The 18,675-nt window shown below is 33.9% G+C and overlaps 1 protein-coding gene across 3 annotated transcripts in view; it reads left to right on the forward strand.

Annotated features, from left to right (window-relative positions):
- LOC132708155 (uncharacterized) overlaps positions 1–18,675 on the forward strand; it is a 44,627-nt gene that overhangs the window by 7,619 nt on the left and 18,333 nt on the right. For all 3 annotated transcript variants that reach the window (XM_060680292.1, XM_060680293.1, XM_060680294.1), the window contains exon 2: positions 9,959–10,177. In XM_060680292.1, coding sequence (XP_060536275.1) covers positions 9,959–10,177 — 219 coding nt within the window. The remainder of the gene's footprint in view (positions 1–9,958; positions 10,178–18,675) is intronic.

Consider the following 18,675-nt stretch of genomic DNA (forward strand, 5'->3'; position numbering starts at 1 on the left):
GCTTCATAGGAAACATAAATCCATACATCGAAGCGAAATGGAGTTTAAAATTTTGAACTATATCTAGTTTCTTAATGCGAGAAAGTAAATGTAAATCTTCAGCAACACAGACAAGTTAAGGGTTATATCGTAAATTTCAAATAAACGATTGTTTTCTCTATTTCAGTTCCAGAATCGTTCCTAAATTAAGATGCGTTTCGATTTTTGCGCAGCTGCCGTGCGTTCATAAACGTGCGCGCCCAAAGGGCGTTCACGGAACGCGCGCAAAATTTTGATGGTACATGATGTTTTAAACTATTGCATATAAGAGCTGTTGCCGCTTCCGTTATTATTCATTATAAAAAAAATAATTCTAATAAAATAAGGAAAGTCGTACAGTCATTTTGTCTTCAATTTTTGTCCTAACTTCTCTCCACGCATCTTTTTTCTGCGTTTTAATATGTTATTGAGCTATTTTTGTATTCTAGAGAATTTTTTTCACCATACAATTGAATCAGTTCGAGCACAGCGTCCCAACGAAAAATCGACAGATCTCCACTTTTCGCGGCTGGAGCGCGCTCCAATATCCAAGGCTTCGAATATTAAATATCAAATCTGGCAGTGGGGCGTTTCCAGCTATGTCGATTTTTCGTTGCGCATCAACCAGGACGATCGCTGCTTCTTAAGTAGTTTTGCGCGATATTCACAAACAGCAAACATGGATAATGAACGAGTTGAATCGATTCTATGGTGAAAAAATATTGCTGTAGAATAAAAAATTTGCTGTATCATAATAAAATGGATGTTTATTTATTTATTTGTCAAGCTAAAATAACATAACAGTGAAAAAAAGGATTGCACCTCGATTATAAAAAAACCGATCGCACAAGCTTCAAACATGTGTGGCACAACAAAACAGATCAGCCTATATACGAATCATACAAAAACAAAAAATAAATAAAAAATACAATAAATAATTAGAAAACTAAAAAAAATGTGGTCGCGGGAGACGGGCAAGACGCAATGCGAGACGAATCCACAAAAAAAGACTTTTATCTGCGTGAAAACCATCGATAAAAATGGAATACGTAAAAATTAGTTAATGCATTTTTGCTTTTCCCTTGAACGTTTTTTTTTTGTGAGAGGTACATTGTGTAACTGAGAGCTCCTTCATATGATCGGGCAAGGAATTCCACATTCAAACCGCAACAAAAATAAAAGCCTGAAGTTAACATTTCAAGTGCTGTGAGGATGCAAAAAAACATTGAACTGCTGCCTAAGATTTTCAAATGAAACACACTATATTTTTATTCAGATGTCAATTCTAGGTCAAAAAAGAAGGTAAGTTCGTAATTTACCTTATATTTAAATTTTACTTAGTTTTTGAGATACTAAAGGTTGAACATTTCACCCATATAAATTCTTGTTGAATTCCTTTAACAAAAAAACACCACCTATTTGGGACATTTGGGAAGCTGAGGCACATCTGTCAAACTGATTGAGAAGTGCATCATCTCCTTAGTCTGTGGTTAAATTTTCCTTGCAATACGTGGATCAGTAGCGTCATAACACAATTTTATATGGAGCAATCAAAATATGAAAAAAAAAACACAACCTCAATTTCTGCCTAAACTATTCAGAATTTGAATAGGAATTTCTTAAGAAAGTGACCTTTATTTTAACCAAGGATTCCAAAAATGTCGGATTATACAGGGTGTTCCTTTTAAAATAACCAAGTTAATGTGGGGGGGGACACCCTGCATCTACAAAATTATAATATTTTAAATCTTCAGGAGAGTCCGAGAAACTTTTGTACGAAACTTTTTTTCGTATCTCCTATGGTTTTCCAGATCGTATATCGGGTCGTTTTATTTCGCATACGGTGTACGTGAACCATTTGAATCATACCAAAAGGCACCTAATATCCAGTGCCTGTAAGTTACGTATACCTGACAAAAACTTATAAACATAATTTCCAAAAAATTGTTTTTTAAAACTAACCTGACTTGTTCTTAACTTTGCATTTGACCGCTTTAATGATCGCCGAAGATATTTTTATAGTTGTAATAAAAATGGATATTTTTTCTATAGTAGCAATAAAATTTTTCAAGCGTCCCAAAAACACCGACTTTCTAATAGGCTATAAACAATTTACTTGAGGTTCGTAGGCTTTAAATTTTATTTGCTCTTTTTTCTTAATGGCGACCGTTTAGCAAATGCCAAGCACAAACGTATAAAATTCCGTTAAGTACACGCACAATGCGTTATACTGTTAAGTTTAGTGATCTATTGAATGCTAATTTTATACGGTTAATTTTCAAGTATCTTTTCCCAATGTGTAACAACTTAGCCAAGGCCAATTTAAAAATGAAGCTATATGTTAATGTTTTGCCTCTTAACCTATTAAACTGGTATCCTAATTAATATTTTCCAATTGACTTTTTTGTTACTTTTAAATAAAGTTTGCAGTAAATTCCAAAACCAATAGAGAGAATCTTTACATCCAGAGGACTGAATGGCTCGCAGGGAACATATCCCAATTCTTGAATTTTGATTCCCGGACAGCTAAAATCGGCATCGTTCTAAAGCCGCTATAAATTAGGTTCTTTTTTGTAAAATCATTTTTGCTCCATCCCTTAAGGGAAAGTGGTGGGGGTGTTCAAATATTTTCAGAAAGCAATGTCAATAACTTGTAATGATTGAACGCATTTTGTCGCTTTTGGAGTTGCCCTTTTAGACTATCGAGTAGATTGATTAAGATTGCTTCTATAGCAAGTAAATAGTGTTTTGTGATATTAGTAAAAATAAATTAACAAAATTAATTTTCTCAAAAAAGAAACAAGAAAAATAAACAAAAACTCGAAATAATGTCTCATTTTCCTTCTTTCAGCCAAATATGTATATATATATATATATATATATATATATATATATATATATATATATATATATATATATATATATATATATATATATATATATATATATATATATATATATATATATATATATATATATATATATATATATATATATATATATATATATATATATAAATTCCCTGATAAAATACAAAAATTATGCATATTTAAAATTTCAATAGTAATAATCATTAGTTTAGTATGATTGAATATTGAATATTGCGGTTAGTTTAAAAAGTCAAGAAAACTTTTTAATTTGAAGTTGGTATAATTTTTTTTGTACAGTTATTAGAAAAAAGGACGAAATGAGTTAAAACGAAATTTTTTAAATAATTGTTAAAAAGTTTTCGGATTTAGATAAGTAAGCGCGGTATTTTCACGTCCCTATTATGGAGTGGGAATGTGGAATACAACTGTTAGGAACATCATTTGGAGAATTCCTTGTGTACTAGAATAAAGTTAAGAGTTTTTTAAAATATTGAAAAGTATTTTTTTGGTCCGCTGCAATTGCACACAGATTTTAATCCTAATTACAAGCTACTTCTGCAGAGGTCTTTCCATATCTGGTGTTGGACGTAGACTGAATGAATAACTTACTGAACTGAATTAATGAACTTTAAGTTATAAATTATCAATACCTATACCGTAAACATGCCCAAAAACCTCAAAGTGGAGGGAAATATTTATTCGAATGCAGTCTTTATGAATTTCTTTATTTTTCATGAACAATGTAGTTAAATTACAGCAAGAGTATGCAGAAGATCTTTGGACGATTACAAAATAATTTCATGAATTATGGTTTTTGTTATTATTTGACCAGAATATGCACGAAAAATAAAGAAATTCTTCAGAACTTTAGTAGTTTTCTCTTTGAACCTTTTCGGGGACTTTTTAATCGAATTGATTGAAATTTTTGTGGCTTCCTACCGAAAATATACCAAATAATAAAATTTTGACAGATAGGAACTTTTATTTCGGAGTTCTTAATATCACGATATATCATTTTAAAGTGTTAATAATCAATAATATAATCAATTAATAATTGTAATTTTCATTATTTTGGTTCCAACAATATGATCGAACATTTTGAGCGCCTCTTGAGGGAACTTGTCTACATTCTAACGAATTCTAAGCCAAAATTTCAGCTCTTTATGGTGGCCAAGGCGCATCGCTGGATGGCCACCCTCGCCAAATTTTGAAAACGGTCACTATATACGTCTAATCTGTCATCCACGATGAATCATTCTATATGTAAACCGATATTGGAAGGCCAAAGTCCTCTTAACCTCGTAATATACCATTTAAATTCAACATTTGTCTCCGTTTCCACGAAATAGTAGTACTAGTTCCCAAACTTAGTCACACCAGATCCAACGCCATATTAATATTCCGGTCTACACGCATTTTATGAAGTTGGGCCTTTTTTCCTGCCGGAAAAAATGCACGCCGTGATGCAGTGACGTGCATACGTAAATTGGTTAAATAGTTTTTCAACATGACCGGATTTCACAAACAAATGAAAAACTAGCCAAAAACAGCTGGGTCTCATATAATTAATCGGTTCCTCAAAAATTAGACAATTAGACCGCCAGCTTTTTTTTTATTGTCTTCACTTTGGTTCCCTACCTCATTAAATTAGCCGCTGAAAGGATTTATTAAAGTTTTCTTCAACTCCGATCCTGATATTCTAAAACTACCTAAACGATTATTACTTTGCATATGCGTTATGTATTCCGATGGTGTTCGCTAACTGTATTCATCTAGTAGACACTGAAAACCGACACATCCTCAAATACACACCAATTTAGAAGTATCTGATGAAAATAGTGTATTTAGGTAGACCCGGGAGATGAAAAACTTATACTGAGGGTCCCAGTAATGACCATGAGGTACAGTGTCGCAAATAGGGATATTAGCAGATATTTAAAAAATCTATTATAATGTAAATCGGACAAATTATTTTTGAGGGTGTCCCTCACTGACCTTGGTGTTTACCACAATGTTTGCCAAAAATAAAATTCTCCATCTAAGGAAAGCAACCTTAAATCGGCTATTAAAGCTTCTCTATTAGAATCCGTGAATAAGTCTTTCAACTCTAACGATTCTAAAATGTTTTTTATGTTTTTTTTTTATCTTATGTTTTTTGATGCTTTGTGTCTATCTCTAAAAGGAAAGTGGAATATTTTCGGAAATTAATGTCGAATGCTCCAAAAAGACCTAAAGCATTTTAATAAACTTAACTTTCTTAAGAAGGGCTTTTCTTAAGCTACAAGTGAGGCGATTTGGATCGGGAAAAATGACTTTCTGAAAAGTTCAATCTTTTCAAACATTTTCACTTTGTGGGTTGTTGTAATACTTTAATTTTTTGTTTATTATTAATACTATATATTATTGAAAAACGCCATCTAATTTCTTCAAACGTTTCTTAATGTTACTGACATCTATTTTTTCTGTTCTCTTATGACCTGACACAAAAGTCATTATACTTTACGATAATACTCTATAAATTCCCACTATTTGATATTCTACAACACCTTAACTATTCATATCTGCTCTAATTTAGCTCTCCACACAATTAGGATTCCAGCTGAACCTAAACTAAATGTATCGTCATTCTACCGTCGCTCTTGAAACTTTATTAAGAGGAAAATCAAACATAGTAACCAGCTTAAATACAGTCCACTCAGTTACATATAATTTTTAGTCGCTTGGACCCCAGATTTTCTAACTGATAAAGTTTGCATTATCAACAATAAGTTTGTAGTAGCCGGTACGATACGTTTTTCTTGCACTTAGATTGCGTTCATTTTATCTCTTACCTCTCGGTCGCTAGCGCAGTACTCGCCCTTCAGGTAAACATTTTTCTTCTCATAATTGATAAAAAAAATATATTCTATGTATTCAGATTTTGATCCCCCCCTTCCCCCTCTCTCTATCTCACTCATTTTAATTGGTTGATTTCATTAGACATAAAATACAATTATTTCTCTTACACTCGCTTACGCGTTAAAAATAAACTTGCTATAAATCTATAACTACTTATAAGCTCCCTTGAGCAGTAAAACTATTGCAAAAAGAAACATTAGTAGAGTGGTTAAATTAAAACCAATTGTTCTTGAAAATCAAAGTGAACCTAGTGCCCATACACATTTTTAAATGCGTTTCAAGCATATCGACGTATTTCTCGAGGATTTCGAACGGCAACACTGCTCTATTGCAACTATTTTTGACCATTGTTGAAGAAGGGAGACTAGAAGAGCACAATGCCATTCGAAAAAAGTTCAACGACGACTATTATGAAATTCAAGCAATTTATTCCGAATTATTGGATGATAGGTAGCCTAATACTCGTCAAATTAGAACTGATTCTTATCGTAGTCATGCGCGTTTGCCAAAACTGAAACTAGGGAAGTTCGAAGGTAACCTCAATAATTGGAAAACCGACTAAAACCGAAAAATTTTCAGACAGACGCTAACTACCCCATCGCGTACGAATCGTTGGTTCGCGGATCATCTCAATAAGCCATTGGAGGGCAATAGAAAAGTTAAAAGGACTAACAAACGAAAACGATGTAGACAGCTTAAGATCTCTTATCGATTGCTTTTCGTAACATCTAGCTGCCTTGCAAAACTTAGAATACCTTGTAAAACAATGGGACGATATGTTGTTTTACCAATTATTTGACCGTCTCGATCCAAATACGGCTACATGATTCGAACGCGAATGCGGTAAAATTTCACCATTCTCGAAGAATTCCTAAGAAAACAAAGTCTTGCTGTAGATGCGCTTTTCTATGCCAACCAAGCGAAGGGAAAAACCGACCCTTAAAATATCTCAATTCCGTAGAACACGAAACCGAGTTAACAAGGCAAACCAGATTAACTGCCCCTTTTGTAAAAAGAATGGTTATCTTATCTACAACTGTCTAGATTTTCTGAACAAGACTCCTGATGAAAGGGTCAGTACAGTAAAGTACAAAAGGTGGTGTACCACCTGTCTCGGGAAAACACAATTTTACTCAATGCTCTTCTCTAACGAAATGTAAAATATGTCAGCTCACCACTCTCTTTTGTACTTCAGAAGTAAAATCGAACTCTAACTCTGCTAAAAGCAACTCACAACAGGACCTCAATAATCAATCTTTACTTCGGTCGTATTTACTAATTTAACTCCAGTCAAGCATACCGTCCTCTTATCTTGCGCTGAAATCGATGTTCAAGACGCGTTCGGTGGTTGCCAAAGGGCTAGAATTGTCAATAGCGCAGGTCAAGCAATTTTATAATCAATTCATTTCGAAATAAGTTGTGTGTCACTCTTATCATTTCGATCAAAGGGCTAGGAGAAATGACTTCATGCTCATCTAATTCTGTTATCTACACTATCAGTCCTGAAACATCAAAAAACCCTTCCTTTACGCTAGACTTTGACGTTTTATCCAAAATTTGCCAATATATGCCTAGTGCTCTGAGGAATAATTTTTCGAATTCTCCCATCTTAATCTCGCTGATTCAAGATCTCGTGGCCCAAAACACTTGCTTTGGTTTTATTATCTCCGGTCCTGTAAGTAACAATTACGCTAAGTCAATTCATTCACTCCACGTTTCCTTCGACTATTCCTTAGATACTTCGATAAAAAGTCTTTGGGAGCTAAATAACATTTCGTGTGCCTCAAAATTTTCACCACAGAAGCCGAAAATTCATTTGTCGACCCTCATACTCGGGATCAAATTGGTCGTTATATAGTCTTTTTATCTTTCCGAAACTCAACCTTTCCTACTTTCAAAAATTCCCGTGAAATCGCAATTTACAACTCTGGAACGTGTTATCGGAAAACATATGCAGCAAATCTCCATCAGTATTATCTCTCACATTGCAAAACTTCTTATAAAATTCCAGGCACACGAGATTGTATTCACTGCCAATAGAAAACAGATGTACCGCCAAATTGTTATCAACAAAATCCACTGTAATTAGCGCGCGTTTTTGACCCCCTCGGTTTCTTGTCACCGTCTATATATCTATTTCATTATACGAATCCTCTGATTTTTTTAAATCTCCAATTGGATCAGCCTCCTGCCCAAGAATTCGCCTCAAAGTGGTCTCAATATAAAACAGAACTTCATCATCTCGTCTCGTCTTTATCGATACCTCGGTGAAAATTTCTTCGAAATCATAACGTCCTGCTAAATGCACGGTTTCCGGACGCAGACAAGAAATTTCACAATCAAGGTGTCCTTTGTATGTGCAAGATATCAGATACCCCCTTGAAGAAAATCTCTATACCCCGCCTGGAACTTTGCGCTCCTATGTTATAAGCTGACTTATTGCATTACGTATTGAATACTCACCAAGAACATATTTACATTTGAAAAATATCTTTGATCCATTCGTCTCCACATAGATGAACCACTTTCGTAGCTAACAGGGTGGGTCATATCCAGGAGAAAATCCCTTCTTCTAATTGGTTCCACTTACCCTCAATCGAAAATTCTGTTGATTGCTCCTCAAGGGGCTCTACCCGTCCTAGCTTTTAAACCATCTTACATGGCGGGCGAGACCGCATATCCTTTCCACTGCTAGGAATATTTTCGTTTCGAATGTCCCTAATTGGGAAAATAAAGCTTTTCAAACTTCAGTGGAGGCTCGCAAATTTGCCCTAACTACTTTCGCCTACCAAAATATATTTACTGTTCTGATTGATCGTTTCTCCTCAATTAAAAAAATAATTCGAGTAACGGCATCCATTTTAAGATTTATCCATTGCCAGAATTGCCAATTAAATGAGTTCTTTGAAACTGAAACCCATCACACCCTTCTGATATTAATCAAGTAGGTTTAACGTATACCGTTCCCAGGTGAACTTAAAATTCTGCAAAAGAATCTTAGAAAGCTTTCTCGACCATAACGGTATCCTACGAGTCGGTGGTCGGTTAAGAAACACACTCTTCTCTAGGGTTTAAACAAAAATACCCTATTTTTTGCAAAGGTTCACAAAGACTCACTACCTCCTTAATTCTATACACCCATGATAAATATTTAAACCCCGGATTGCAAACCACATTGTGTCTGCTAGCTCAGAATGATTGGACAACATCTATAAAATGCACTATAGGAAAAGCATTATCCTCCTGCTTCCGATGCTTTCGCCCAAACCTTTCTCGTCTCAACCCCTAATGGGAGATTTGACGACTCTTAGATTAAATCAGATCAAACCCTTTCCAAAGGCAAGTATCGATTTCGAAGGCCCTTTTTGTGTCACCATGGGGAAGAATCGAGGTGCCAAAACTCTGAAATCTCACATTTGCCTTTGTGCCTTTGTGTGCGGAAGGTTAAGGAAGGTTAAGGAGATGTCCGTTAGTTAACATGTTGAGATCGTAAGAATCAGAGCTAATTGGTGCGAATTAAGAACACGCTGTATGGATACAAGCACTTTATTGAATTCTTCATACTTGAGAATTTGGTCCCCACTACTCGCACCAAGTGACCTTTGACAGATTTAATACCTGTTTTGAAAATACCACCAAAATTTGGAGCAGACGGGGGGTTAAAATGCCACTTAATATTTTCTTTGTTACAAATCGATTTCCGGAAATTTGTTTCGACGCACCGACGAAGTTAGTTCCGCAGTCCGTATAGATCATTAGCAGAAAATTCTGTGGCTAACTCCAGGCGAATAGCTTTGGTAGTTGAAGACAAAAAGGCAAATGTGAGATTTTAGAGTTTTGGTACCTCGAGTCTTCCCCATGGTGGTGAGTCTGTGTGAAGCTTTCCAAAAAATAAGCTATTTTTATTTAAACCGTAGAGAAGAGTGTGTTAACCGACCACCGACTCGTAGGATACCGTTGTGGTCGAGAAAGGAAGTTAGCTTTCCAAGATTCTTTGGCAGAATTTTAAGTTCACTTGGGAACGGGATACGTTGAACTTACTTGATTAATACCAGAAGGGCGTGATGATTTCAGGCTTTTTTAACCTATAAACCTTTAGAGGCTCTTGTTATAGGAATAATTTGTATTTCCTTATAAACAAATAATAATAATATTTCTCGTTTTTTTTGCAGCTGAAGCAGATGCTGCCGCCTATAGAGCTACTGGGCGCTCCGATCCAGAGAGCAAGCCTTCCCATTTGGTCGATGTTATCGGTAAGCTTATTACCGAACTGAGCAAGATGTTCGAAGGCGGGTTCTCCGGATTTTTTAAAAGCGCCAGGGAGAACGACGAAGAAGACGACAAAAACATCTTAGAAGAGGGCGAGAACGACACCGCAAGGGCCAACGGAGGTTTGTAGGGGGCGAGTTGGCACGCTTTAATACGTGTTCGCATTTTCTCTGTTCTCGCTTTGTAGTTTGTAGTAAATTGTGTTTGCGAAGATAGGGGTGCGGATATATTTAATTAATTGACGCTTGTGTCGTCAGTATCGAAACAAAATCTGAAAAAAACGTTTAAGATAGTGCAGAAAAATCTAAGCTTGCTTTGTCAACGGTTCAACTCAAATTTGGTTCATCGTCAGGGCTAAAAATTATTATGAAAATCATTTTACAAAAAATTTTTAGAGGAATTATTACAATTCTTAACAAACATACTTGGTTAACAATAATAACAATTTTGGAAGTAAAATCTTTGACTACCAGGGGCTCTGGATTATTTTTGACACGAACATTGCTTATTTCAAGACGAAATTTACATTATCACTCAAAACATAAATTGGGTTTTCAAAACGTCAGATTTGGACCTAAAATCTTACTATCTATGTTAGCGGTTTATAGTCAGAGATATCCACTGAAAGGAGAAGAATTAACAAAAACTTACAGACAAAAGTATTAAAATCATCTATTTAATTTTTTTTTCTGATCTTTCTGAAATGTCAAGTTTCCCGGTTTGGTCGCAAGGGTGTAGAACCTTAATGCTATCCTTCGATGGGGACAAATGATTAGCAAAAGTTGACTTTGTTACTATTACATCGGTATTGTTGTGTTTTGAGAACTGATCTTTGGGAGCTTGACTGATATTCGGGAATTTCTTGTTTTACCTATCTTTTGTTTAATTCTTCACAATATTTTGTTGTGATGTTGTGTGCATTCCTCCTTCAAAAAACTTTTAAAACATTGCTCTAAACAATTGTTTTAAGAACAAGTATTAGAAATCTTTCAAGCAAGCTGAGATTTTTTGTCCACTTTATATTGTGTATATTATAAAAACCACCAAAATTTAGGTTGGTGTTGTTAATTAATTATTGATGCACCTTTATCATTTTCACATCACCTAAGAGGCATATCCATATGCGCTCTTTGCCATCATCACCAACATTCAGTCACTTCATTTACATCGACATAAAAAATACGAAACAATAATACGAATTTGCGCGCAAGTATATTCATTTGTTCCACCAACTGTCCGCCCAGACTGGTTGACCCGAACAACCGTTATTTAAAAAGTAGCCTCCACAATGAAATAAGTATAGAACGTTTATGACATAAACTGTGAAAACGTTTTAAAGGTTCGGATTTACGCGAATTCGTTCCGCTGCGTACGATGATTAAAAATTAATGAAGTAAGTAGCCTGTTTTATTGCGATCTTCACACTGATATTATGTCGCTTTGTTCAACAAACTAGGACCTTCTAAGTTTAGTACTGTAAAACTTATTCCCTGCATGAAATGACCTAAAACGTAAATCGAACTTTTATTTAATGTCAATTTCAAAGACTTTTTTTCCAATTTCGTATCTGAATGTCTGCAAGTAATTCGATATACAAAGTGTCCGAAATAAGGTTCCCTGCGCTCGTAACTCAGAAACTACGAAAGATATAAAAAACAAAATAAAAAAGTTGCACAGTTAGCTTTCTGAGATTATTTTGCAGAATTTTAAGTTCACCTGGCAACGGGATACTTGATTAATACCAGAAAGGCGTGATGCGTTTCAGTTTCAAAGAGATCATTTAATTGGCGATTCTCAGGGGTGCGAATATTATATATATATATATATATATATATATATATATATATATATATATATATATATATATATATATATATATATATATATATATATATATATATATATATATATATATATATATATATATATAAAATTGTACTTTATTTTGGTTCTCCAGAATATTCAAAATAAATTCAAAATGAAAAATGACAAAAAATCGGCAAAATTTTTTCAATTTAACTTTTTAACATTCGTAGTTTCTTAGTTAAAGTGGTAGGGAACTTTATTTCGAACACCTTGTACTTTTTTTAGTGGCGTTCAACGATTAAGCTAAATAATTCTGATGGCAGTTTTGCTAAAAAAATCATTTGAATATACTTTTTGCAAAATAATCTCTTAATAATCTCGAATTTGCATAACCTGTGCCGGACTTCGTGGGTATTGAGGGATTACGAGAGGTAACCATTACCATTAACATTCAACCGATAAATTTGAAAAATCTGACTCAGTGAAAGATCGAACTAGCTTTAATTCAAATACATAATTCCGATAGCGACAGATCTCCATTTGCGTTGAGATTACTAGCTGATTGATTGGTAATCTATGCTTTAATCGAGGGATAGTCTAAAAGCCGGCAAGACATAATATGACGCAAAGCTGCGTGTATGTGGGGGGTAGTTTTGTGACACACGAAAGATAACGTCTTAACCACTTTTGCAGCACAGCCAAGGGGCAAAAAGAAAAAGAAGAAGCAAAAACTGCTGTCTATGCTTAAGATTTTCGGTTTGGGTGCTATCATCTATAAAAAACTGTGTTTTCTCTTGAAACTGTTTCACGCCGCCCTTCAGTTTAAACTCTACCTAATAGCCCTGGGTGGTTTGTTGCTTAATGTCGCCAAGTTCTGGATCAGCTTGAAGAAGGACCACGCACCCCAGAAAGTCATATACTACGAGCACGCGCAGCACCAACATCACTACGGACACGAAGACGACGGTCATTCGATTTGGGGTCGCGCGCTTCGCGAAGATGACGTCCAAAATAGTACTGATTTGGAAGCCGATCACACACCGTATTTGTATTTCGACTTTTTTGGTAACGCATAACGTTGTTGTTTACTTTTAAACTCCGAAATGTGCTTTGTTCTTGGGAAGAACTTTCGACGAATTTGATGCTATTCAAGAATCAGAAAATTTCTGAATAATTAGATTTGACTATAAGCTATTATCTTGATTCGGGTTTAAAGGCCGTCGTCGATTGGAATTACTTCCTAACGTTTCGCTAGCACGAGTGGCAAGCTTCTTCAGAGGTCCTTCCATCTCCGATGTTGGACGTAGACTAAACCAGTCTACCAGTCTACGTCCAACATCGGAGATGGAAGGACCTCTGAAGAATCTCGCCACTCGTGCTAGCGAAACGTTAGGAAGTAATTCCAATCGACGACGGCCTTTAAACCCGAATCAAGATAATAGCTTATCAACGGGCCGCGAAAGCCTTAACCAATTTACCAGATTTGACTATATTCAATTGGTTTTAGTCCAAAAGTTGATAGCAAAACCTATGCAGGGTTTAAAAGCAGGAAATTAAAAATTTTGAAACTGTTCTATAGAATGTACCATGTGTGTGTCTATAGCCCCATTTTTCCTTGACGTAGATATCATATTTTCCATTCACATGTCTGTAAGATCGATCTATGCAGTGTGCATGGCATAAAGCGAATCCTTGCATGTAGGGGCTAATTCGGGGGGTAAATATGTTTGTAGATTTAGTCTTTGTTAAAAAAAAATCTTCAAGGATTGGGCAAACTTGACCAGACTTGCATCAATTAAAGTATTGAGTATTCTTCCATCAAACTTCTTTAGGTGCCTTCTTAATTTTTCGTAGAAGTTTCCACATACTATTTACAAATCGTCTGCAGTAGGAAGCATCGATTCTTGATAAATCGAACTTGCTGACGTTTCGCCAATCATCCGGATGACTTCTTCTGAAACTGAGTTCTAATTGAGTTCTAATTGAGTTCTGAGGATGATTGGCGAAACGTCAGGAACTTCGAATTATCAGCAACCGACGCAGTAGCAATCCAGAAGATTTTCAATTGGGGGTGCCTTCTTCATTACTCTTGCTGTCCTCAATAGGGCATATGTGTCTAATCCTGTCCACTCACTTATATTTTTAAGCCATGAAGATTTTCGTCTTCCTCTTCGGTCTTCTTTCGGTCCATAAATAGTCTCAAAATTTAATATTTTTCTCCTCTGCATATATGTTCTAGATAACTAGTTTAGCGTGGTTTCACATGTTAACATTCTCATTTGTCATTCGTTTTGGCTATGGGATCTTTAAAAGTCTGCAGAAAACTTACATTTTAAATGCTTTCCCATTGTCCAAGATTCCGTGCCATGTAAGAGAATAAAATAAATATATGTTTTCACAAAACGGTATCCAGCAATAAGAGTCGTAAAAAAAATATCTAATACATACACATACATAAAAAAATGCGATCTTCAATTTTTTCATACTGCGAATCAATTTGGTTTTCTGTTAAAATATGCTGATTCTTTGGTGTACTCTAGCTTAAGTGGCCTACAAAATCCCTTAAAATTATGGTTTGCATACGAAGATGAATACACGTCGTTGCAAATAAAGTAACGCAGTGAAAACTTTATGTGCTGAACATTTGTTTATAAGGTGACTGGCCACTATCGGGTTTACATTTCCACCTCTCGAAGAGCTTCATGTCGAATATTTAAATACTGCTGTCTACAAACAAACTAAAATCAAATGATCAACCAAACTAAATTTTTCCGAAATTTCTGGTAGACCAGGGTTTTTCAGATAAGAAAAAATTAATCTTACTACATTTTGCCTGTAGCCTGTTGATGCCGCAGACGATCTTATTATATTTTTCCTTTAGTCAGTAGAGGCAGCAGTACCCGAACTCTCTAATGAATATAAATGCTGAAAAGTTCTTTATGACTTATTGTAAATAACTTTTAGATAAAAAATAAGAACCCCTGTAACTTTACATTGATTTATAGATCAGAGATATACTCAGTTGTTCACATTAAGGGTAATGGTTCTCATCGTAATAGAATAAAGGATTTTTCCAAAATGTTGGCAGAGTGCAACATCTTAAATGGCAACTTTGTAGTTTTGCAATCTCTCTAAGCTGATTTTGCAAATAAATAAGTATATTTTTTCAATGTTGAAATGTAAGTATAGGTTAATTATTTGTTTTCTAAATGTTGCATGAAGTAATTCTCAAAAAATGTTGTTGCATTTGTATTCTTTAAAGAGATCACCCAATGGCTACATACACAAGGCGGATTATTTTTTCTAGCCTTAAAAAACTCTATACATCAATTTTGAACTCCTTTTGTTGAACAGATTTTTAAGATATCGATAAATAATTAATTTTCAACTTTAGCTTTAATACCCTGTTATCAGCAAGTTTGGACTAAAACTTTGAAATTAAATATAGCTGAATTTAAAGACATATCGGCCATTTTTTTCTATACACCACAGATGAGCTATGAGCAATATTGTAGTCACATAGGGCGGTAAAAAGGTTGCTATTTTATAGGTAACTTAAATAAAACGATCACTTGGTTTTTAAAGACTACACCAAGCAAACTAAATTGTTATCATCCATACTAAAAATTAAAAAAAATATTTTTTTTTTCAAAAGCATTAGCACACTATATCAACTGGATTGCTTGTTCTACTAATTATATCAACGAGATAATAGTAGAATTTGCGAGTTGCACTCTCCAATGTCAAAAATATTTAAAGTAACCGAGATAAAAACTGACTTTTTTTGTACTTCTGAACTGTTCCGTTTTCTATACCGGTGCAATCGTTGATTAGAATTCCTCAACAATAAAGTTGCATATAAAACGTCTTAAAAAAAAAGATGTAGAAGTGGAATCAATCACCAGGAATCAAAGTTGAGTCAAAACTCAAAAACTAAATCAGCATAATTTTACATGTAACTAACTAAACTAAAGTAAAAATAATTGATCAAACAGTAACCCTCGCAAATGGGGACAAATACGCAGGGGTATTATTACCTAATATTGCTCACTTGCATAAAAACCATTTCACTAATCCTACAACACATTTTTTAACTTAGATTCTTGAAACGCTCAAAGACGTTGATTTGTTTAGAAGGTTATCTTTTGTCAGTCTTTTTCAACTGATAATCTCGAAAAGACAAACAAAAGTACAATACCAGTTTGGTAAAAAAACTCAGTATTGAGTTTTTTGATATTTAACTTACTCACCAAATTTACACAAAGCGGTATTAAAGATGGGTGCGATATAATTCTTTTGTTAGTGATTAAAATGTGTAGTGAGAAAAACTGTTGCCCGATATAATTACGATTTAAAGGTAATGTACCAAGGATAATATTTTAGGCATGTTTTACACTTGCATTGTAGGGTATAGCGTAGTCCACGCAAGATGACCCATTATCTGATCTGCGAAATTACTTGTATTAACTTTAACTTCTTAAAGAAAGTTCTTAGTTTATGCAGGCAAGGTACAAATTTTCTCATTTCAAATAAAACACTATATATATTCATACATACCGGAGAGTGCATTTCAAAACGAATTCAACGATATAGGGCAGTGCATGCCTGTGAAACGACGTTTCTTATTTATTGACATAAACGGAAACTGAGAATAAATTATTATTATTATTATTATCCACCATAAGGTGGTTACTGATATGTGATAAATTATATGCAAAAATTATGTCCAATTGGAGTAGTGCATCCTCAATAATTTTGTTTGTTACTCGTATATATTCCGCCATATTCAACGGATTAGTAAACACACCCTAATTGGGAGTTAATTTTTATTGGACAGTTCCGTCTTAATACTTCTTCAGTGAAATTTTTGATGACTCGTCAAATGTTAATGTATGTGTTAAATCCTTTGAACTATATTATTGATAAAAAAACCTTAAAAAGCACATTTGGTTTTCCAAGGACACTATGAGGTTGCTAAAAGAAAAAGGTAAACATCAGAAAAGACGGAAAATATTTAAAAGACGAGGATAATTACGATTATCTTTCGAACTTAAGAAAAAGGGTAAATCAGTCCATAGATCGGGTAACTACAAAGATTTAGCTGAAAAAAAATTAATAAATCCTAGTAATTTTTGATCGTTTGTTCATAATAAGAAAAAAATGTAAATCATTGTCTACTAAAATGCATTATTAGAATGAAAATTGAATTCAATTTTCCAAATAGAGAAAATTTAAATGAAAGCAATTGTGGATAAAATTAAATCACTTGATTTAACAAAAGGATCCAAAATCGGATGGACTTCCTTCTCTGTTTATAAAGTCTTGTGCAAGTGTGGCAAAAGCGCTTCAACAACTTATATTTCCAGACATCTGGAAGGTGCACAAAAAGTGAAGTAACAAATTATCGCCCAATATCAATTTTAAACAATTTTTGTAAAAGACGTGAATCTATTATATTTGATGAGCTATTTTTTAAACTACCATCAACCCTAGATGAAAACAAACAGGCTTTTTTAAAACGATATGGTTCCCTACTTAAAAAACATATTTCGCCTTTTTTAGCCTATCCTATTTAATTACATTTCCAAGAAAAAAAACATTTACTTTTCAACCGAGTAACGTGAACCTGTAATATGTCAACAGTGCAGAGACTTTGGCATCACCTTATCTGTTGAAGCACATACTGAAAACATGTTTACAATGTTTAAAAAACTCATTATGTCAATTTTAGTTTTTCTTTTCATAATTTGCAACTCAAAATATCCTAAATACATAGACGATATTGAAAAAGTGCAAAGAAAATTTGTAAATGTTTTTAATTTCAGATAAAATAGGTAGAGACATTTTCTTACTTGGAAGCAGTATTTGGATTTTTCAAAATCGATTCTGTAGAAGACAGACGTAAAAACTTTGATGTTTGCTTTGTGTATAAAATTGTAAATGATTATTTAGATTAACCAATATGCGTTTCAGATACGCTTTTGTTCAGCCACCGATTTATACTAGCTACCTTTCTAATTCTCCATTTTAATCCATCAACACCTATCACTGCTGGCAGAATATTGACAAAATAGTCACACAATGTAGACCTTTTTGGTGCATCACTTAATAAAATTAAAAATATTGTTTTGCTAAGAAATAGTTAATTCTTATAGGAATGTTTAAACTTTTTTTAGTTTTTTGGATATTTTTTTTAATATTTAATTTATCTATAAAGTAAGTAAGCAATATTATAGCATGTTTAAGATTCAAAAAACTGTTTTACCAGGATAAGCCAGCGTGAACTTCAATTTTTTATTTGGCTTATATAGAATTTGAAAAAAAAAAGCTAAAAGGCATATATTGTTGAAGTCGTCTTCAAATGTACTCTTACAATGTGTAGTTTATAGCTGACCAGAAAAAAAAATCCTTTGTCTATATAAAAACCTTATACTTGAAAAACTTTTACATTAAACTTTTTTTGTGGATTTGTAGATTATTTGGCAGATCTGAGAGTGGTCACACACTTTACACTATTGAAGGCATGTTTACTATTCGAATTTTAGCTGCATATGTCCTGTTATGCAAATGTGCATGGACTAATGTAGTACAATTTCGTTATTAATTGCATTATTATAAAAGTGTTAAGTTTAATTGTAATACTGCATTGTCGTTTTTCCTTTAGTTTTGAAAAGTACAAATTTTCACAGGAGCAAATATCGGGTATTGAAATGACAAAATTCCAAGGGAACTTCTGCTCAGCAAAATATGAAGCAAAGTTTTTAGGCAAAAATTTTCTTTCAGTATATATACAGAGTGTTGCTTTCCACTTTTG

This window comes from Cylas formicarius, unplaced genomic scaffold (assembly GCF_029955315.1).
Source record: "Cylas formicarius isolate icCylForm1 unplaced genomic scaffold, icCylForm1.1 PGA_scaffold_10__41_contigs__length_53128322, whole genome shotgun sequence".
Classification (NCBI taxonomy): domain Eukaryota; kingdom Metazoa; phylum Arthropoda; class Insecta; order Coleoptera; family Brentidae; genus Cylas; species Cylas formicarius.